The sequence below is a fragment of the Anticarsia gemmatalis genome, chromosome 14, assembly GCF_050436995.1.
Source record: "Anticarsia gemmatalis isolate Benzon Research Colony breed Stoneville strain chromosome 14, ilAntGemm2 primary, whole genome shotgun sequence".
Classification (NCBI taxonomy): domain Eukaryota; kingdom Metazoa; phylum Arthropoda; class Insecta; order Lepidoptera; family Erebidae; genus Anticarsia; species Anticarsia gemmatalis.
The window spans coordinates 3,853,557-3,876,295 of record NC_134758.1 but is presented as its reverse complement, the minus strand read 5'-3'; the positions used below and the strand labels follow the sequence as shown (position 1 = coordinate 3,876,295).

Here is a 22,739-nt window from a genome sequence, read left to right as displayed (position 1 = left end):
TTTAGGTTATGTTACACTTTCTTTAGTTTAAGCCATTTAGCCCATTACTGTCCCACTGCAGGGGAAGGATCCTCCCAAACGAGAGGGAGGGGTTAGCCCTTGAGTCCACCAAGCTGGCCAAGTGCGGGTTGGGGACTTTGCATGCCCTCAATAAAATAAATGTTTTAAACAAATTTTAGGCATGCAAGGTTTCCTCACGATGTTTTCCTTCACCGTTAGAGCAAGTGATTATTTTACTTTTAGACCAATAATTTGTTTAATAATGAAAATTAAAGGTTATGATGCCATTTATCAGTCTTACCGAGATGTATCATGTCAAAATCCAGATCACTGGGTTGTGGAAGTTCAATAGGCAGTCGCTCCATGTAAAATATTGATATTCATACGGTGAGACAGGAAACGGGCTACAACATAGTTGGAAGAAAGGCTAGGCTGATGATGATGAAAGGTTACGTTACCAACCTTATTTGCCATACGCATTTCTAGATGTATTATTAATTTTAAATTTACTTACACGCTGATAATATCACGGGTGTCTTGATGTTGGACTAGTGAAAACGTAATATTCTTACAAATACTCGACACTATTGTATCCAGTGACTGTTAAAGCCTTTGAGGCTTGGGTCTTTGCTTCTAACTTTTGATTCGCGTTCCAGTTTGCTTAAATGTGAATATAATTAAAAAGAGTTACGATTATTTTATGCACTTATTTACCTATATTACATGTTCAGCGTACTCAAAAGTTGGTGGCCTGATTTGAAATTAGTTATGTTTTTGCATTACGCCTATTGTATAGTTATTTCAATTATATCCTGCTAACTATTGTTCTAAGTATGCACAAAAATGTTAACTACAATTCGATAATTATAAAGCTACGTAACATATTAAAATCATTTACCCTTTAATATTTCCTTGATGAGCCATTAGAGGCATTCATATTTGAATGGTCGTGCATTGCGGTTTCATATTAGCGTTTTTTTTAATCATATTTTTTAATTTAGTTCATGTTATTATCGTTTAATTAGTTTAGTATTGTCACTGTTACGTTTAGTGCTTATTTATAGAAATTTGAGCGGGTTATCGATCAATATTATGCAGAGAATAAGGTAAAATAATTTTAGGTTTTAATGTATTGTTATTTTTCAATTACGTCATTTGGTTTGGTTCAACTTTAAAAATACATTATTTTTTTTAAAATTTGGTACAACGAATTCTTTATCATTGCCTGTCGCCCACTTAGGAACCATTTGCTTAGTGATTTTGTTCTATTATAATGAAGAATTATTTTGTTACTTTCGTGTACATTAAATATCCGAAACGGACATTTTATTTTCGTATTTTCCCTAAGGCGCCACGCCTAACATTTTGTTGGTCAAACCTATGTTACTTATGGCCGAGTTGCCTACGCAAGTTTCCTGACAAAAAACCCGAGAACAGTTGTTAGTTTTGTGAAACAGAAATAAGGGTCTTTACGTGTTTTACTTTGTATTCCTTTTGATTTATGTCCGTGAAACTTTCAAAATTACTTTATAAAGGAATGTTTTAGAATATGTGTCTAACTGTCTAGTGCTCCTTCAAGTTTCTACACATTTTAGCACTTATTACAGTTACCGAAATCATTATGATAAGAATACTAAAGTTGTAAACCTAGTTGTAGATCTTTTATATTTATGCATATGCCGTGATGTGCAATAGCCACAATAACGAGTCTGAACTAAAGCTCGATTCTCTACCACTATCGACTATCGACTAGTTATAAAAAAAATTGTATGACTATCGGTACAGCGCATCTAGCGGACATCGTAGAAACTAATTTGGCAGTACATTTTAAACGTCAAACTCTCAATACTGGATGGTTCCCATTGTAGAGAATCGCGCTATAAAGCATTGTTTATTTCTAAACGTTAGCCCCAAATACGGAAAAATATAAATTTTATAGGTGTACATATGCCAACAGTATTTTTGATAACCAATTTGGATCATACGCTTTTATCAATAAGTGAAGTGTAGAATTACGAGCGGAACGTGTCTGGGCTCAATATTTCTGATTGGCAAAATAAAATCAAACGATTTTTTCGTTAATGAACATCGGATACGCGAGCTCGGCACTCTACAATTTCATTGTTTTTATTTTTTTGTTTATCCGTTTCCGATGCCGGGTAGTATTAAAAATTCCTAAAAACTCTTGTTTTTATTTAGATTTCAGCTTTACGTTAATAGAATTTTAAATAACTTTTTTACGTCAACGTTGAATATTTATTCTGAAACTGTAATTTTACGTACATTTCTGTTCTAAACAAGGAAAAATATTGCTAGTACCTATTATATAAAAATATTTAGTCAACAGCCCATACATCACAGCTCCTAAACCATTTATTTGCATACAAAACAATATTTAAAATTCCGTCACATCGACACGCGAACCCGTAATAAAAACTTAATTAATAATGGTAATAATTCATTACCGAATGAGTTTCCCTTACCGTAACGTATTAAATATAACGTTAATGTTATATACGGTGTTGTTATCAGTAGGTGTAGCTTGCTTGAAGTTCATTAGCACTGAATTGATAAGCAACGTGCCCGATTTAGCCCTACAACGTTGAAGAATGTTCACACATAAACACTTCCTTACGACATTAGTGTGAAGTTGTGTGACAATTTTCGTCACTATTGGACATTTCATCATTAAAATATTTCAAATAGACTTCTAAGACATTTCTTTAGCCCATAGTGCACTCACCAGTCGATAATCGCTCTGTAGGTTAAGCGAACTTTGGCGCGGACGTCCCGCGTAGTGGTATTTGAACCAGGCATCTCCGTGCTTCGGAAGGCGCGTAAAAAGTCGGTTCCCGTTGTTGTCAATTAAGATAACTGTCGTTAAGCATCGTCAAAGGCCTTCGGGCGACTTGAACAACTTTGATACTAGGTTGACCACTAACCATCCGATAAGAAGACTATCAAAGTTAGCCACGCAAGAGATTAATTAAAATGACCACGCTAAAGTTTACTTATATTCTTGGGTTTTTCCCGTTTCGTGACCTCGAACAATTCTGGATATTGTGACGTAACAAGAACAGAACACAATGTTATCACTTTCAGATTGTAGAATAATAAGAGCTGTTAATGTATTTAATCTGAACTTATGGAACTTCCACCGTTCTATAATACTATACGCCTACACACGTTTTACTGTCTTTAATTTGATTCAAATAAACTATTCCGTTTTGTTGGAAAAATATAACTTTACGTTTTTAGTGGTTCGCATTCAGATTTTGACAGAATACTATATTATTACTAGAAGAAAAACCCTTGATTTTAATCTTTTTCCTTAATACCAAAATGTCATCACCAAAATCTGTAGTCCCATATTAGGAGTTTAAAACATTCCTAGTTTCAATGTCTAACGGCACAGTCGTTAAGAAATAGGTTATCGAGGAAGTCAGCTGTTTCTCCAAAAATGACTTGGTCTTGCTTTTACCTGCAAACATTGAATGGAAGAGACCATTCATCGACAAGCTACTATAGTACATTCAATAAAAAAATCCATTCATACGATACGTCATAGCATCATAGGCCGACGTTAACACAGATGTTATTACCCACTAGCTGTTGCCCGCGACTTCGTCCGCATGGACTATAGTTTTATGGCTTATTACCCGCATGGTTCCCGTGGTAACTACGAGGTATAAAAAAACTATCTGTGTACAAAATTTCTTCCAAATCGCTTTAGCAGTTTAGGCATGAATAAGAAACAAACAGACAGACAGACAGAGTTTTGACTTTCGCATGTATTTTATCACGATGACCTAGTTCTCGTAACTAAGGTAAACAGCTGTAAATCGTATCGGTATTAGGGTGGTTTATTTATAGTTAAGGGATGCTATGAATAGATTTATCACGGAGATGTGAAGTCGTTACGGCAGTTAGATGGATGAAGTTGCTATGTAATGACGCAGATGGGGTACGAGGATCATATCCTATTAAGTTTAGGATAGATTGATCGTTTCACGGGTGATTTGTGACTAGTATTGTAAACTTATGCTTCATTCTAGTATATTTAGTCGGGGAAAAAGTCTTTTCGCATTATAGTATGTATGAACTTTGATAAAATCTCTTTGGCTTCAAGAGTCACAAATGAGTATACGGTTCATTGGGTTTCTTTCAGTGAGCTCGTGAGGTACCCAAATATCGAGCGTTTTTTGTGTAGAGAAAAGATTTTATTACAAGTTCATACATATTGAAAGTTGGTAAATCTTAGGTTTTACCGGAAAATCTTAGGAATTACCACAGTTCGGGCTTTTACAGTAACATATATACAATGAAATTCCACTATCTCTTAATAGATAATAAAGAATATAATTTGTCTATTCGTAATATTATCAACAGAATTTATAGCAAACATTCATTGAAAAAGTTAACATATTGATTTGTAAGAACCTTCGAATCCACACGAAACATATATCAAACCTATTCGATGAAAGACGATCTTTCCCAAGAGTTGTATCCGATGCAAACTTGACTTACTGCCTTATTAAATTTATGAAGGGCACTCGTCTCAAGTTAAATGTTTACTTCATCAAGAAATTTCTGAAAAAAAAAAATAATAATATTGAGTATTTACAAATACGTATAAGGCAGCTTAGTAGAGATACTTTACGGGAGGGGTTAGGCTTTGAGTCCACCACGCTGGCCAAGTGCGGGTTAGGGAAATCTTTAAGTATTCAAGATTTTTTCTTAGTCCAAAAGTTATTTATCAAATGCTGCGAACAATTTATGTATCTAGGACTAGGATACTTATTTCATTGTTCCTTTGCTTACATAGAGAACTTAGATCATATATAATACAGACCCGTAACAAACGTTACAAGTATTAACTAAAACAAAATATTTTCTTCTAATACGCTGTTTTTGCGCACAATTTTCCAAGTTTTAATTAAGTAATACTGTCTATTCACGGTTCTTTAAATAAAAACGATAACAAAATTGTTTGCGTATTGGTATTTTTATCGGTAATTGTTCTATTGGGGTTTTCCTAAGGAAATTACCATAACGTGAGCAACTGTTAATGGTTATTTACGGGCAGTTTTACTAACTATAATGTACTATTATAACGTATGCAATCATTGTGTGAAAAAATGTTTTTATTTGCACCTAACCCTTATTGACTAAACTTCGCAAATAATTTTGAGTACCTACACGATAATGTATTTTTAGGATTTGCATTTTTAAATGTATAGAAGTTTCGGTTTATACTGGCTTGATTTAATTATTGTGTTGTATTGCAAAAGACTGTCCTTACTTTGGTCCTGGTTATAGGAAAAAGTCCTGTGTTTTTTCCCGTCAATGTTAAAAATTACTTAATTAAAATTGTCTCATGTAGATTTATAAGTACACTCGCTCATAAAAACATTATAACACAATTACATTCGTCAAACAGCGCTATGTTTTCATTGTTATCTCTACGATAACAGTGTTGTTATAACCTACAAAGTTATGTACACTGATAGCAAGAACCAAGAACATTTCGGCCGCACGTTTTTAGAAATGAATCCAAATTCTGACGAATGCCCGAAGCCATATTTCACATTCATTTTGTACGGGAACATTTTGGGTACATTTTGCTCATATTGGGAAGGGCTTTTTGAAATCCTAGCCGGCCTGTATTGTACGGCAGTGTTTGAATAGTAAAACCTTTTGTGTTCTGCTAGATCACTAAATTGAGTATTAGTGGCGTGAAATGCTCTTTAGGGCGAAATTTTCTTCCGATGGTAACAGATACTGTTTTTTCTCGGAAAGTTTTGAGAGCGATACTTTGCAAATATTTTTTGTTTAACTGAAATAATCATTCTTGAAACCAATTTACTATATTATTATTGTTTCTTTTCGTATAGATTAACTTAATTCTAACTAATAATTCTCCTACAACTACTTATTTAATTTGCCCGAAATCCCCCATCTGCGACAAATTTTCACGCATTTCCTTCATTATTTCAAGAGGTCGCGTTGTCTTTGTTCCATTGTTGTGTTATGTTAGCTAATGATAGTGTTTGTTACAGGAGCGGCTTGGCGCGGCGTAAGGCGGGCCGCGCCATGGGTAACAAGTGCTGCAGCCGCCGACATGAAACTGAGAGACCTCCGGGTAAGTTCCTTTATGTTGCTGTTGAAAATCTACGCCTGCAGTCTCGCGTTGATTTTCCCTTTGTCGGCTTATGGTTTCGAAATCCTGTTGATCAAAAGTTCAGTACTTTTGTACCCTGTAATCTAAAAGATGTGGATCGATTTCTACGTATGTGAATCCGGCCGATAGTATCAGTAGTTCTTATGTTTTCTAACGTCTAAATCTTAACTTAATCTGTGTGTCTGTTTAGTAATTTAAGATAACACGTGGATTTGAAATTTCAGTAGTTACCTTATGGTTTTTTGTATAAATATTTTTTCAAAGATTACTCTCTACGAAGAAGGATTATTTATGTAAAGCAAGATAGAAAGATACCTGATTTTCCTTAACAAAGCCTAAGCCAGTCAGCTATACATAATGAATAAGATCATTTCCTTTGAACATACCTTTGTATGAAGCTAATTAAAATACTAAAGTTATTAACATAGAAGCTTTTAGCAAAAATGTAGGAAAATCTACGAAATTCTCGGAACCTCATTCTGTACCGTATCTTTAAGAAACTTCTAATTAAGGGTTTACGGTTCACCTTATTAATTAAAAGTTGCCAGATTAAGTTATTTATGTTTTTAATACCGACAGCCGTTTACGATGATTACGCGAATATTCATTATGAAGTTATAAACCTAGTTGCTGACCCACCTCCACCACCAATTGAACTATTTAATTTTTAAAAGGTGATTTTTAATAGAAATTGTGCCTATGTCTGATCCCATTTTGCGTTTCTAGAAGACATGCAAAGTCCCTAACCTGGACTGGGCCAGCGCGGCGGTCTCAAGGCCTTACCCCTCTTTCAATTTGGGAGGAGATCCTTGCACAGCAAAGGAACAAAAATTGGTTTATAACAAATATGTTTTAGTCCCATACTACCCCGTTAAACTTAGCCGTGAAAGCGTAACAGTCAGAAAGACAGACAAACTTTGATACGGAAGTATCGATAGAGAATACTTACAAAGTAATAAAAGCCGTTTTACTGAAACGATCATCGTAAAACAAACTATCGTTTTATGATTAAACCATATTGCGAGCAGTGAAACTTTCCTAATGAATACTAAATTACATTTTAGGGTTTAAGTTGGCAACAGGTTTTAGCTTGTTTTAGGCTTATTTACTAAGTCAAAATCCCTTTAGCAAAGTCTGAAGTTAAACCAATGTACAATGGCACAGAAGTAAATATAGTTATTATTTCATTCGAGTGTGGGTTTGTTATTTCGCTTACAGTTAGACCCTTGGGTCCGATCGACGTACTTAGGTAATACGCAGAAATAAGAACCTCGACTTTTGTTGTACTTTTGAGATTGGAGTAAATCTTAAATCTCTTGAAATTTTTATTGGTTTTTAACTTTTGACCCGATCGCGAATTTCTGAGAAACAGCAGCCATTTTTATAAATAAAAGTTGAGTTCTTTAATAACCTGAATGGTAATTATTTAGCTCTTATTAGTCTCAACGTAATGTGAGTTAGCTTAAACTCCTCCATATGACATCTAACATGTAGCTATTATAAAATCTGACTTGTAGTTTTAGAGATAATTGTGATCAAACAAAAATAAAATGCGATTCGAAAACAGTTTGATTCTGCGTCTACAAATGTTAGAAAAACCATTGATTTCTACTTAACTTTTCACACATTAAAGAACAAACTTAGTACTCAGTTTTAGCATTTTAAAGCTATAAAATACTTGTACAATTCTAAATCCATTTTGGAAACCCATTAGCCAGCTCTGAAAACATTTTCTTTAACAGACGTTACTCGAATAGTGTATTTTTAACATGGAGCGAATACATTGGATTCAGTTAAGACTGAGAATTCAGAAAAGCGTTGAACGTGGCGATTTGACGACCAAATACGTTGACAGAACTTCTCAAGACTTTGGCAAAGCAATTTCACTGTATTTCTATAGTGCGATTTTCTTTAGTCGGAACTCAGTCGCCATTTTTTTTTTTTCATTTACAGTTTGTCAATAACAGACTGATTGTTAATGAATATGATAATGATAGAAATCGTCCCTCTTTCCTAGATTTTTTCTCATTTTGTAGCTTAATACAGGCAGCCAAGAAAGTAATTTGCCATTTTTGGCAGAATTCCAGAGTAACGAAGAATATATTTGGTTAAGGAATAACGACAATCGAGTTGCTATCAAAAATTGGGTATGAAAAAATGTACTTAGTTTTTTTCGCTTAGTCTTTTTGTTAGTTACTATTTTCAAACTGTCGATATGAAAGCAATATAAAAGTATGTAGGTACCTAAAGAACGCAAAATAATCGCGTGTAAAGTTTAGTCGTAGGGACCACATTGTTGGCTATACAATCCATCCTAAACACGAATTATCATAATTATCTCACACATAATATTGCAATAAAGAAAGTGTAAAGTCGTATTTCAAAACAAACTTTTTCTTATTTAAATACATGCGCAATAACCTTAGTTTTCTATTCAAATAATATAATTAAAAACGGAAAACACGATCTAAATCGCCACGCTCTTCGCTCAGTCGCACCAACATGTACCTCACAAACGGAACCTATTTCCTTGAAAAGAACAATGCAAGTAGATTTTTTCGCACGATCCAAAGCCTGGCCATTAGACACAATTTACATTCATACGTTACTAGTGTATTCTGCAGTTTTTGAGGTCAAATACAGTACGTTTGGTAACAATATTAATTGCGACTAAACGGCCATATGAATCAAACGCCAATTACAGATTCGATGTAATTAATTAATGTATGTAAAAGTCAAGGGCGAAATGGAGTGTAGTTACAATAGATGTTGAGCCATCTAGTGCACGATGGTCAATTGTTGTATGGAGTGATGAATTGGTACAATCTTGGTACTGATTTGAAAAGTGAAAAGGTCTTTCGAGAACTCGGTTGTTATTCGTAATGTAGTGCCTAATGTAGGTTGAAGGCAAGGGCTTATTACTTTATTTATTAGCTACTTTCAGCTCGCAACTTCGCGTGAAATGGTTTTCTATGGCAAAGGTATCCTTTGTATTAATCTACGTTATAAATGAAGTATGTGTTTTTTATTGAAATCTGTTACTTTTCGTGAAACAGTGACAAACTTAGATACATTAATCCTCACAAACTTTCGCATTTATAATATTAGCAGGATTGTAGGATCTTCAACAAGACATACATATAAAAGTCAGAAATTACAATGATAGGGTTATGAATAAATGCTTGTTCGTACATAAGATATTTTTTTAAGATTTTATGATATACTTATGTCTCAAAGTGACAGTAAGTTAGCTTCACCCCGCAGTGTATCACTCAAATAGCGATGAATAGAAGATAATTCGCCAACAGAGAAAATTATTCCAGGATTAGAATAAATTGGCCGAAATCGTTCGTCAACTGGATATTACTTTACTTGTCCCAGAGGAGATAAGATTACATTATTAATGTCAGTTGAGTTACGATGAACTCAATTGATCCTGTTCTAAGAACTGATGCTACAAAATAAGTCCGATATTTTGATCTGCTATCACGTATCTCAGTTGATAACTATTAATATTGAAAGCCACTATGCTGTTCATTGTTTTCTCCTTTAGAGTGTAGTGAGTAACACGTTATGTCAACGCAGCAATGTACTGTATAGTGACCATCAATTTGACCTAAACTAGCTGTCAACTGAGATACGTGATAAGCACGCTGGGCGGCTATAACGTGTCAGTTGACAACTATGTGCAAGACACTATAAGGTACATTATTTTCTCCTTTAGATTGTAGTGGTTAACACGTTACGTCAAAGCAGCAATATAACAAGTATAGTGACCATCAATTGGACGTACATTAGCTGTCAACTGAGATACGTGATAAGCACGTTGGGGGGGGCTATAACGTGTCAGTTGACAACTATTTGCAAGCCACTGTACAGCATAGATACATTGTTTTCTCCATTAGATTATAGTGATTAACACATTACGTCAAAGCTGCAATGCAATTTATAGTGACCATCCATTTCACGTTCATTAGATGTCATTATTCATAAGAATATATGAAGTTATGAAAGGCTTATAAATTGTTTCGTTTCTTTCACTCCTTAACGAAATGAAAGAGAGAAAACATATTATAGTAGCTTTTTAACTAAAATAGGTTTTTAGTGTGTTTATGAATAAGAGGGTATACTTTTTACCCCGACATAGAAACGAATTTCTATGAAGTCCTTGTAACCTATTTTCTGTATGTTAATGTTGTATGACATCTGTTTCCAGTGTACCCGAACTCGTTCAAGAATGAGAGCGGTTTCGCGGCGTGCCCGCCGCTGGAGTCGCGGTACACAGTGGAGCCTCCCACGCGGGTGATGTCGCGCCCGCCCGCCGACATCGTGCGGACACGGAACCCTGGCAAATGTGAGACACTTTCACTACCTTTATTATACCACTCGTCAAGATTTTACTTGATGTTGAAGTGGTTTTAAAATAAATTAAATTGAAGGCATTCTTACTGCCCCAGGTAACAACAACTACTGGTAACAAGTAAACTGAACTCACTGGGAGCACTGAGTTTAGTTTTAGTTTTGCTGCAGTAAAAGTATTGTATTGTAACAGCAAAAGTGTTCCGTCGAATCTCGCGATAGATTTTTTTGGCATCCAACAGGCTGTCTGTAATACCGCGATTTTTTTCATTTAATAATAACAAAGTACGACAGTTAACGATGAAAGGCAAAGTATACTTCGACTGTGAAATATTATGTTCATATTTGTTACACTGGCGACTATGAAACCAGTTCGTTTGCTGTTCTTCAACATTTAAATACTCTAATACAAATATACTCTAAAATCAAATCCTTAAGATAAATGCTTGGCCAGACTTCAAACTAATCATATTTTTTACCAATTTCAGGTATAACAAACGGTGGCCGTCGTGTAGTCAAAGCACTATGTGCGTACACGGCGCGCGCGGAGTCCGACATTTCATTCCGCAAGGGAGACCGCATGGAGGTCCTCAGTGATGCAGAACCGGACTGGTGGCGAGTCCTGCACCTGTCCACGAGGAGGGAAGGACTGGTCCCTGTCAACTTCGTAGCTGAGGAGAGCTCCGTGGAATGTGAAGAGTGAGTATGATGTTTTAGTTGAGCTGTACATATTTGCGGAAGAGCTTTGGTTGAACGATTGTAAAGTAAGGATTTCGCTTAGTTATAGTTGTTTAGAAGCTGTTTGGTGTTCAGGCTACGTAATAAAATGAAGTTTTCTAGAAAAGAATGACGTGTAAATAGTATTTTTCGATGAAACGACAGGACTTTCTGCATATATCTAATAAATATTAATATTTCAGTATTTATATTTTTCTGTAGGGTTATTAATATAGGCCTATTGTATAAAATCCCGATTTTCATTCACTTTCGTTAACCATTCCGTTTTGAATCTAGAGTAACTCAGAATCTGACTTTTAAAACATCGCGCCACAAATTGGGACGCCGTTTCCGATGTGTAGCAATTTCCACTTTCTACGTTATATTTTTCGGATAAAGCAGTGATAGAGACAAGATTTTTATAACATTTCCTCGAGTAAACTGACATAATTGGCGACTAAATATAATGATGTAGGTGTATAAAGTTTACAGCTGTCTTAATTTTTTATTAATTACCTAAGAAAATGTTTCATTCAAGAGCTTCGTTTAGAATATCATTAGTTATTTTGGACAAATTAGGTTGTACATAAACTGTAAATAGACAAACTAACACACAACATAAAAAACAAAAACTAACAAACCGAACAAAAGCAAACTAATAAGCTTTCTAATTCTAGCAGCTGCACAACGGTGAAGGGAAACGGTTCCCAACTCAATATTAATTGCAGACTTTTCTAAAGGATCCCATCCTATTGCAGTTGGTTCTTTCCACACGTCTCGAGGAAAGAGGCTGACAAACTCCTGCTAGCTGATAGCAACCCTCGAGGGACCTTCCTCGTGAGGCCAGCGGAACATAACCCTCACGGCTTCAGCCTCAGTGTGAAGGACTGGGAGGAGGGAAGAGGGTACCACGTGAAGCATTACAAGATAAAACCTCTGGATAATGGAGGATTTTATATCGCGACCAATCAGACCTTCCCGAGTTTGCCCGCGCTTGTGATGTCGTATACGAGTGAGTTGTTTGTTTTGTTTTTTAATTATTTTGTAGTTGATTTAGCTGTAAATTGTTTAAAATACATAGATAGATTTACATTCATAAAATACGGCTCTTAAGTGGATTTTATGAACAAAACTGAACTTAACGTTTAATAATATCACAGAAAATTTAGATAATAAAAAATTCTGTAATAACTTGCAAATTAGTTTTCTATATTGTTAAACACACGCCCATCAAGGTGGAAGAATGGCTATGGCTAATTTAGATCACTAAATCTTACCAGCTTAGCCATTCTTCCGCCTTGATGGGCGTGTGGTTGTTTTAGTAAAAGACATTAGATAAATTCCCATGTTTAACAATATAGAAAACTAATTTGAAAAAAATAGTCCCATCAAAATAACCCTTAGCGTTCATCCAATCTAAATAATGATGCTTATATTGTTTCAGAAAACGCCCTAGGCCTTTGCCACGTGTTGGCGCGGCCGTGTCCGAAGCCCGAGCCACAGATGTGGGACCTCGGCCCGGAGCTCCGGGACAAGTGGGAAATCCCGCGCTCCGAGATACAACTCTTACGGAAACTCGGACAAGGGAACTTTGGCGAAGTGTATTATGGCAAATGGCGGAATAATATTGAGGTGAATATCTGCTTTTTTTATAATCTTATGACCAGTGTGGGGATTTAAACATGCGTCTCCCACGCAAGTACCTCATTTAGATAAATGCTAGCTAGCATAGGAACATTTTAGAGGTGTGAAACATACTATCAGCAACATGCGAAAACCACTACTTAAAAATCAAACTTATGTCTTATGCTACGGTTGTTAGTATGTGTGTGACAGCAGATCACGAGGACTTCGACTTCGATTCCTGGGGCGGGCAAAATTTATATTGGAATATTGATTAATAGTAGCCCGAAGTTCAGCAACGTGCCCGATAAATAGCAATAGGCCTGCCCTTAATGGATGTACTTCATATATCTCTCTCTTGAGTATAACAGGCGTGAGGATATATTGTGTTAATATTTAATGAACACTCAAAAATATAAATCATTAAATGTATTTTCTCCGTATTCCAGGTCGCTGTAAAAACTCTAAGGGAAGGCACGATGTCGACGCAGGCGTTCCTTCAAGAAGCGGCCATTATGAAGAAGTTCCGACACAAACGACTCGTGGCACTTTACGCCGTCTGCTCCCAACAAGAACCAGTCTACATCGTACAAGAATACATGAGCAAAGGATCTCTACTAGAGTTCCTACGAAACGGTGAAGGAAAGTTCCTTCAATTCGAAGACCTCGTCTACATCGCCGCTCAAGTAGCCTCCGGAATGGAGTACCTAGAATCTAAAATGTTGATACACAGAGATTTAGCAGCTAGAAACGTGTTAATAGGTGAAAATAACGTAGCCAAAATATGCGACTTTGGACTCGCTAGAGTGATCGAAGACAATGAGTACTGTCCGAAGCAAGGATCTCGTTTCCCTGTCAAATGGACCGCACCTGAAGCTATTATTTACGGCAAATTCTCCATCAAAAGTGACGTATGGTCTTACGGTATACTTCTAATGGAGCTGTTCACGTATGGACAGATACCGTACCCAGGACTTCATGGGAAAGACGTGATCGAACAAGTCGAGAGAGGGTACCGAATGCCGAAGCCCGTCGGTCACTACTTACCGGACGATATCTACAGACTAATGCTCCAGTGCTGGGACGCCATGCCAGAGAAACGGCCGACGTTCGACTTCCTCAACCACTATTTTGAATCATTCACAGTAACCAGTGAGATACCGTACAGAGAAGTGCAAGACTAGTGCTGTGATATAGTGAAATAGTATGTGCGTGAGAGACGTTGTGTAGGGTCCTCTTAGCAAATATTCGGACTTATAACTTGTGTGTGACGCGGACAGGACTCGTGCAGCCTCCACACACACCGTTATAACGCCACTTTTAGTATTTTTATACTCAAAAATGCATTATTTAACTAAAAACAATACAGGAATGTGTGAGCTTCTTTTTTATTCGTCGACGGCTTTCCCTTTGTTTTGTGAATCTAAAAATTGATACGAAAAACTAAAAGTTAGCGTAAGTGAATACGAACACAGACAACTGATTTATGATATAAGTCCACTAAACTAAACTTAAGTATTTATAGTAACGCATATTTCACTTCGTTATTATTTGTGTAGCTTATGAGCACTGGTAGTGTTGTTTTGCATTTTGTACAAACTAAATCGTTCACTATGACATAAGCAATAAGGTTTAAAACGAAATGTAACACGATATTTTCATATTCTAAAGTGATATGTGATATTTTTTTATCACTTAAGGCCCGACACGAAGTAATCAGAAGATCCCGGCACGTTTCACTAGCTTTGTGACTGAAAGCTTTCATAGTAAACGCACAATTCCCACGTTATGATTGTTTCGCGAGCAAACTGCCCCCTACGACGATGACAGAGATACAGAACTGATATAAGGCTCCTTTGCAACTAGATATCATGCAACAAACAGACGAATCCTTATCATTTGATCGTGTAGCTCCCCATACAAGACGGAATAGCGTTAATTACTTGTGATAACTCGTGCTCAATCGCTCCACACACTTGCAAAGGGGCCAACTACCCTCATGTAAAAAGACAAATAATACTAGCTTTAGGACCATATACCAAAGAGTTAATTGTACATTAAGAGCGAATGATAGATGTAGAGAGATGCGTATTTAATTTATAGCGTAGTTAGACCTTGTGACCTGTATAATATTAATTAATTTGACCAATATTCCCATTTTTGACGCATGTATAAAACTACAAAAAAATATTGTTAATATAATTGGATTGTAATATCGACTGATGATCGATCTGTTCTCTATAACAAAATTTAACCTTACATTTGTTTATTTCCTTCGCCTCGAGAGTATTAAAATGCTTTAACCAATTAATCGTTTTGTCGTCCTAGAAAATGTATAAAGCCAATGAAAATAGTGTCTTAAATAACATTCCAAATATTCAAACACGTTAAATTTGGACACTTTTGTATGAAAACGTTTAGATTTTTAAGATTTTGTACATACAATGAAATAAATGTCATTGATATAAATTATGTATTTTTATTTTATTTACATTTTACATTTACAATCACATTTTTATGGAAATGCAATAAATGCAGACACCCACTTAACAATTAAGATATTAAGAAACTAAAATATTGTCAAAAAAATGATTATGTATGAAATAGTTTTGTGACATTGGAATACAAAAACCAGTAGTCGGATCTACACTAAACGATTCTACATGCTACGATCGCACGCGGTAAAATACATGCTCAAACGCAGTTCGTGGAGATGTTTTTCGCACGATCCTAATTTTCAATCCTGGATCGCGGATCACTGGATCGCCGATCTAAGATAAATCATTTAGTATGGATCCGGCTAATCATCTACATCAATCTATAATATGATGACATCCACATATCTTCCTTCCATCATTAATTTATTCCCTCATTCAATCATCTACCATGCATAATCTCATTGAGAATTTGTGTCAAATACATTAAACAAGTTTGCATTGATAAACAAGTGTTCAAATACAAAATTCCTTGGAACATTGTTACATGTAGTCATACTCATTTACAATTTTCTAATTCTATCTACATACAAATATTCACAATTTATTTAATTTACTAATAGAGTATAAGAATCTCATGGTTGGAAATCATATAAATTATAATCACATTATTTGTGCACAATTTTTTCTCGTCATTTCTTCTTAGAAAATATTTGAAATTTATCACTGGAATTAATAAGTATTCAGAAAATTATTTATATAATATAATATAAATCTCCGTAGTAATTACTATTAAGATTACTGAGTTATAATAAATTCAATATAATCATATTCAACAGCAATCAAAAGTATAATTAAAATAGATCTCACGTGGCCTGACCGTTAAATAAAAACAAAAATATATGAGAATGAAATGCATAACACTAATTAAAATTAATATACGTCAATTAACTACAATAAATAAATTCAGTTTCACTGAAAAATACATTTTACACTCATCTATGTAATAATAGCCACTGAAAACATTCGCGTGTTATAAATAATAATAATAATTAGAGATAAAACAATAAATCTTGATGCTAGTTAAAAGAACAGTTGGAAACATTTTGCAGTTTTTAAGCAAACTGAGTAAAATTACTGGCAGCATATAAATAAGGCCTAACAACACGTATGCTTCATCATTATTATAAAAAAAAATCGATTATGTTTCTATAGACCATTCAACTGAAATAGACCAGTATCAACTTAGAAATACGGTAGAAAACAATTCGCGCATTCAGAATTGCTAGCGTCTAGAGTATTTTGTGTTTGTTGTTACAAACACAACATACAACCGAGCCCTAAAAACCTTGTGGAGTAGATTGCGCCAATATTTGTAAGTAAATGTTGTTAGAATCGAACCCACGAACGCAACGTCCACTTTAACTACTGCGCCATGGAGGCCGTCCGGTTTTAAGAACTATATACTAAAATACTCTCTCAAAACCGTGCTTTCCAGTTGATACTAGTTTATTAATAAAGATTTTTAACGTTTCTAAATGCTTGTGAACACTGGTTAGGCAACAAACATCAAGAAATATTTACGCGAACCTAACAATGACGAATATGACAAAAATCCTCTAAAATTCTCTTATAAATATACCTCTAAACAGTATCAGAGTATATTTTACTCTTCATCCTTAGGTACCTATATTCAGACTGGTACATAGAGCTGATGTGCTGCCAGCATCTTAGAAAAATGCTGGGCACGTAGTTTGGATGCTTCTTGCTGTAGTGGTTTAAGTATATCGCTAGGACTACTAGCATGCCTGACCAGACGTATCTGAAAATAAAATATTTGTTATAGTTTGATATACATATAACAAAGAGAAACAGTATGGTTTTAGCAACATGGTTTATAGGTACTGAATGTAGGATGAATAATACTTATTTAATAGAATAAAAGGTTGCCTTAAACTATACGGACGGTTTGTAAGGTAAAATTCATGGATAGTTGTATTATAATGATGATCCAATTATTTATATGACACAGTAAATACGATTACACCCATTTCCTTAAGTCTATAGCGATACCTAATCTATAACGAGCGTATACATCCGCATACTCTCTCATAACGTACACGCACATAAACGTACACTAGCTGATCCGCGCAACTTCCCTTGCGTCACATAAGGGAGAATGGATCTTTCCCCGTTTTTGTTACACTTTTTGATGATATATAGCCTAAAACCTTCCTCAATAAATGGGCTATTTAACACTGAAATAATTTTTCAAATCGGACTAGCAGTTCCTGAGATTAGCGCGTTCAAAGAAACAAACTCTTCAGCTTTATAATATTAGTATAGATTAGTATAGATGTCTGCTCACAACTGGATCATCCAAAATACTCCAATAAACAACGTGTGCCCACGTTTTAACCCATGTACCCGCTATGCGCTAGAATAATTAAAATATAAGTGATCTTATTACTTACTGGAAGACAAAAGGCTTGCTGAACAGTAGGAAGGAGATGACAATAGAGAGCGCTTTGCGGAAGGTAGTGACGGTGACTGCGACGGTGGCGCCACATATCCGCACTAGTGTTAATACTGCTTGTAGACCCATGTACCCGCTTAGACTTAGCAGGAATATGTTTGTGTACTTTGTTAGGGCATCCTGGAAAATAGAGCGAAAATCGCAAATATAAGTGTATTTTGATGTTATGTATGTTCTCAGTGTATTCGTGGTGTTTCCTTACATTGAGATAAAATTTAATTAGAAGTAAGTCAGGACAAAAAAGTTCAATTTACTTAGAAGTTAGAAATCCCGTGACCGTGATAGGGAACTAAAACTTAATCGCAACGTCGGGCAACAGACAAGGAATCAAAGCCTTATATTTCTCATCGCGTTTAAGATCCGTTTAGTAATTTAGTAGGTATTGTATTACAAACCGCGATAACTTAAAAAGTTTAATTAAAGTGCACAGAAATCTGAGACAAATTATTATTCATTGGCACCATTTTGTGTCTCGCATATAAGAAGTAATAGCCGCAAGGAAGTAGTCTCCTTCTTTGCGGCTATTACTTCTTACTTATGGATAACACTAATTATTGCAGGTCCATGTGGGAAACAAAACCGAAGTCATAGTAGTGTGTGATCACTACTTTACCCAGATATAAACAAAAATAATAATTCCTCACCTGAGAACAATAAACAAATCCACTAGTCAGTACGCCGGTCACAGCAGTTATAACAACTAAATACACACAAGCAATCGCGTACGAATAGAACACGACCTCGTTGTTAGACGCTTGGAACTGTTTCATGGCCTTCTCTTGAACATTACCGATGATCGCGTCACATAGTAACGCTAGCGATATCACTAGTACACCTATGACGTCAAAGTTTGGTGATGTGCTGGAGTCCGCTGAAAAATAAAGTGAAGTTTTAGAAAATTTGCCACTCTTATCAAAGTGTTGAAAATTGGGCAATGTGAACTGATTTTATAATTTTGTCAACATAAGTGGGTGCGGGTCGATCGGTCGATAATTTCAAATAAATATTTCTTATCATTCATAATCTGATTAACTCAGCTTGAATCGCTCGATAGGCTCGATTATATTATCCACTAGCTGACCCGCGCAACTTCGCTTGCGTCACATAAGATAGAATGGGTCAAAATTTCCCCGTTTTTGTAACATTTTTTATTGCTACTCTGCTCCTATTGGCCGTAGCGTGATGATATATAGCCTATAACTTTTCTGGATAATTGGACTATCTAACACTTAAAGAATTTTTCAAATCGGACCAGTAGTTCCTGAGATTAGCGCGTTCAAAAAAACAAACAAACAAACAAACTCTTCAGCTTTATAATATTAGTATAGATTGGACTATCTAACACTGAAAGAATTTTTCAAATCGGACCAGTAGTTCCTGAGATTAGCGCGTTCAAACAAACAAACAATCAAACAAACAAACTCTTCAGCTTTATAATATAAGTATAGATTTATAATCTGACCGATTTGGTCTGAATCTGTGATAGTCAGTGGCGTATTCGATTGCTGATCATGAGATCTAGGGTTCAATTCTCGGGTCGCGCAAAGTACAATTGATCATATCTGATTTATATTAAGAATGTTTCTCAATCGTAACCCAGTCTTTGGTAAAATGCCCTTTTAATTAGAACTAACTTGGTAACAGCGAGACGTGAGTGTAATTCATACACCTCTGCCTAAACTATCAATCCAATCAATAAAGTGGTCTTGATCCAAATCTTCTCAACAATGATAATTACAAAATACCTTCATCAGATAAGCAGTGCTTGTTGATTGAAAACACAACATTCTTATGTACTGCTAACGAACATTCGTGACCGTGCGATGTAAACAGTTTGAGAACAAACACTTAATGTAAGAGAATCATGGTATTTATGACGCTTTTCAATCACAATATAGTTATGTTAATAAGTTGTACTATTGATGATTTTCAATCCAATTTGATTCGAATATTAATATTACCTTTACTACCTTACGAATCAAAAATACGTGATGCTAAAGATTAGTTAACCATTTAACTACGCCTCGAGTTTTCTAGGGCTGGCTACACACATATTCAGTTCGGCATTATTCGTCCTAATCGGGCAGCGAAACCGAATATGTGTCGATGAATGGCGGTAAAAATGCCACAAAGCATAGCCGCGCCTGAATGTTTTATCAGCATTGTAACGATCGCTCCCGAAGGAACTACCCAAAAACGGTACAAGCTGAACATGTAAAGTAATTGCTTCGAGTCAGTTTCGTGATTTAAAAAAACCTGCTGAAACGAACATGTCGAACAATACTCGAATATTTTAGTTTAGTAAGCCTTACATAAAATATTCTCAATACTCAGTAGTAGTCGTAAGCTGACCATATTAACTAACTGAGCATCTTTGCAAAAGCAATTACAAAGTAATTATTCAAGTTGAATACAAGATCAAGATATACTCACCCAAAGTAAACATAGTAAGTCCCACGCACATAACAACAGCGGCCACATAATCCAGGAATCCGTACTTCTTGCCCAATATAATAATACTGCCGATCATCACCGGTATTAACTTGCAACTCTTAAAGATCAGTTGTGTTGGGTAATTAAGATAACTTAGTGCTAGGTTTGAGAATGACATTGTGCCCAGGGTTAATGCTGCGAGGATTGCGTATGTTCTTAGCGGTACTCTGAAAGGAGATTATAATGAGTATACAGGGTGTGGTGTAATTAATAGATAATCCTAAGCTGACTGATCTAAAAATCAAAATTTATCTCTGGCATAAGTATCATAGTTTTTGAAATTTCGGCCAGTATTTATGCCAGGAATTTTATGGCCAAAAACTATAATATTACATTTTAGCAACTAACAAGTAAGCACAACACCACATTCGTCATTTTCTTTTGTTATTTTTAATGTGTTACAGTTATTCTAAATTGTCCTCAAGTGCTACCCCATCAACATACCAATTAAAATAATACCTAAATTACATTTAAAAATTTCGTAATCCTTATCAACATAATAACAATTGAATACATGAACAGTAAAAGCAATACTCACTTCCGTTTTATTGGATTTCTTATCAAAGACTCGCCATAACTCAGCGACATTGTGATTAAAAATTGTACTAAAGTAATGTACACTCCAACAGACTTCACTTCGGGTTTCGCAAATATTAATTCTAAAAAGTACCCGTAAGCCAAATAGCAGACAAATACAAATATTGAACAGAATATAAACTGTTTAAATTGACTGTACGGAGTTATATTAAAACATAGTATGTTTATTTCTGCTTTCTCTGTCTTGCCGGGCACGTCGATGCGTATAACGGTGTCTTGTGGTTGATTCATTATCACAGATTCTTTTTTACTCGTACAAAACTGAAGTTTTGTTGAGTTATAGCTGAAATAAATAAAAAATTAGATCATTAATGAGAGTGGCCAGAATGTACCAGATGTCTTAATGTAAAAGCAATAAAAATGTTATCTTTAATAAGAAACAAGAGCTTGAACTTGTTTTCAAAGAAGTAGCAATGCTTAACCATAAAGGTAGATGTTACATTTTTATGGATGGATGATTTTTTGCAGATATATTTACTTCTACATAAACTAAATTAAAAATGGTCTTTTTTATTCTTTCACCCAAAGTGGCTTGCCCTTATCAGGTACCTTTCATTTAGGAAATAGTATATAAGTAAGAATTTTAAGTTTATTGCTATAGATTTGATTAAAGATAATTGTAAACAGGTAAAACTCATTAATTAGACAGGAGCTACTAATCTTATCAACTATCACCATTGTGATTTCAAAAGATTAGAAATTGATAATAGATATCCATTCACTATATTATTATAGTGAATTTATGAATGAGTTTAAAACCCAATGTTGATATTTCAAATGAGTTTACATAAAAAAAGGTATAACTTACATTATCGGAATCATAAACTACTTAGTAGTTAAACTAATACAACCAGAAACTACTAAATATACTTCATATACGTCCTAGAACCCTAACAAGCTATGTACCTGATATATAGTTAATTATACCCAAGTTAAGGCAGGCCTATAGTTTCAGCCGAGTGGAAAGTCTTTAAAGTGCTGGCTTCTTGGAAATACGATAAAAGATGATTATGACAGCCGGGGCCGGCAATATACGATAAAAAATAATTGTTTGCAAATAACAATCAATTGTTTCGACCTCAAATTTTTTTGAACAAATTGCAAGGTACTGTTAGTAAAATAATTAGCAAAACAATTGATTTCTTAGCAACAAAAACAAGAACATTTTGTAACTAAATTAGGTTCCAGCACCTTACTTATTGAATTATTTGTTAGACTTCAAATAGAGAAAGAAATTTTACCAACCTTGCTGTAGATGAATGTAAAAATTGTAGCTACACACTACATATTTTCAAATTGATAAATAAATTGGGAAATTGCAGCAACAACCAATTCTTGACCGACACGCACACACTGAAACAGGTAGTTGTAATAACACTAATGACATTTTAAACGTCAGTTAAACAATTGTTAAAAACATTGAGGAAGACAAAATGGTTACCTACACGATCAAATTATTTTATGCGAACTACTAATAAAAATTATAGGTATTCAAGTATTTAATAACAAGTAGATGTCATAATATTGTACAACTTTGATACAAAAAGATCTAGATATCGTGAATGACGGGTAAAAGATCAAAAGACCCTATTTACTTTAACTAACAATTAAAAATTCATGTAAAATTTTACAGATTACATTTTTCATAAGTTATTAAACAACAATACTTTTACCTAATAGGTTATTGGATAATTAGTTAGGTAGGTAACTGAGACATCCAACGACAAGAGAGAGTGAGCCATTTTAACTTATTCGTGTAAGCAAGGCTCTTAAAAAAGTAGGTAAATAAACAAATTGC

The 22,739-nt window shown here is 34.9% G+C and overlaps 2 protein-coding genes across 8 annotated transcripts in view; one reads left to right on the top strand and one right to left on the bottom strand.

Moving 5' to 3' along the window:
* The window catches only part of Src64B (Tyrosine-protein kinase Src64B), a 76,928-nt gene extending 61,582 nt beyond the window's left edge, over positions 1-15,346 (top strand). For 6 of the 7 annotated variants that reach the window (XM_076122451.1, XM_076122447.1, XM_076122450.1 and 3 more), the window contains 6 exons: positions 6,060-6,142; positions 10,398-10,535; positions 11,029-11,239; positions 11,998-12,269; positions 12,702-12,889; positions 13,330-15,346. In XM_076122451.1, coding sequence (XP_075978566.1) covers positions 6,094-6,142; positions 10,398-10,535; positions 11,029-11,239; positions 11,998-12,269; positions 12,702-12,889; positions 13,330-14,064 — 1,593 coding nt within the window. In that variant the 5' untranslated portion in view covers positions 6,060-6,093 and the 3' untranslated portion in view covers positions 14,065-15,346. The remainder of the gene's footprint in view (positions 1-6,059; positions 6,143-10,397; positions 10,536-11,028; positions 11,240-11,997; positions 12,270-12,701; positions 12,890-13,329) is intronic. The other variant, XM_076122452.1, reaches the window with a different exon arrangement.
* Papst2 (adenosine 3'-phospho 5'-phosphosulfate transporter 2) lies at positions 15,340-22,320 on the bottom strand. Its single transcript, XM_076122453.1, has 6 exons — positions 22,187-22,320; positions 20,883-21,224; positions 20,285-20,511; positions 18,496-18,722; positions 17,790-17,971; positions 15,340-17,137 (listed from the first exon to the last, which is right to left on the bottom strand). The coding sequence occupies exons 2-6, from the start codon at positions 21,170-21,172 to the stop codon at positions 16,960-16,962; spliced, it is 1,104 nt and encodes a 367-aa protein (XP_075978568.1). The 5' UTR covers positions 21,173-21,224; positions 22,187-22,320; the 3' UTR covers positions 15,340-16,959.
* Between the last annotated feature and the right edge of the window lie 419 nt (positions 22,321-22,739).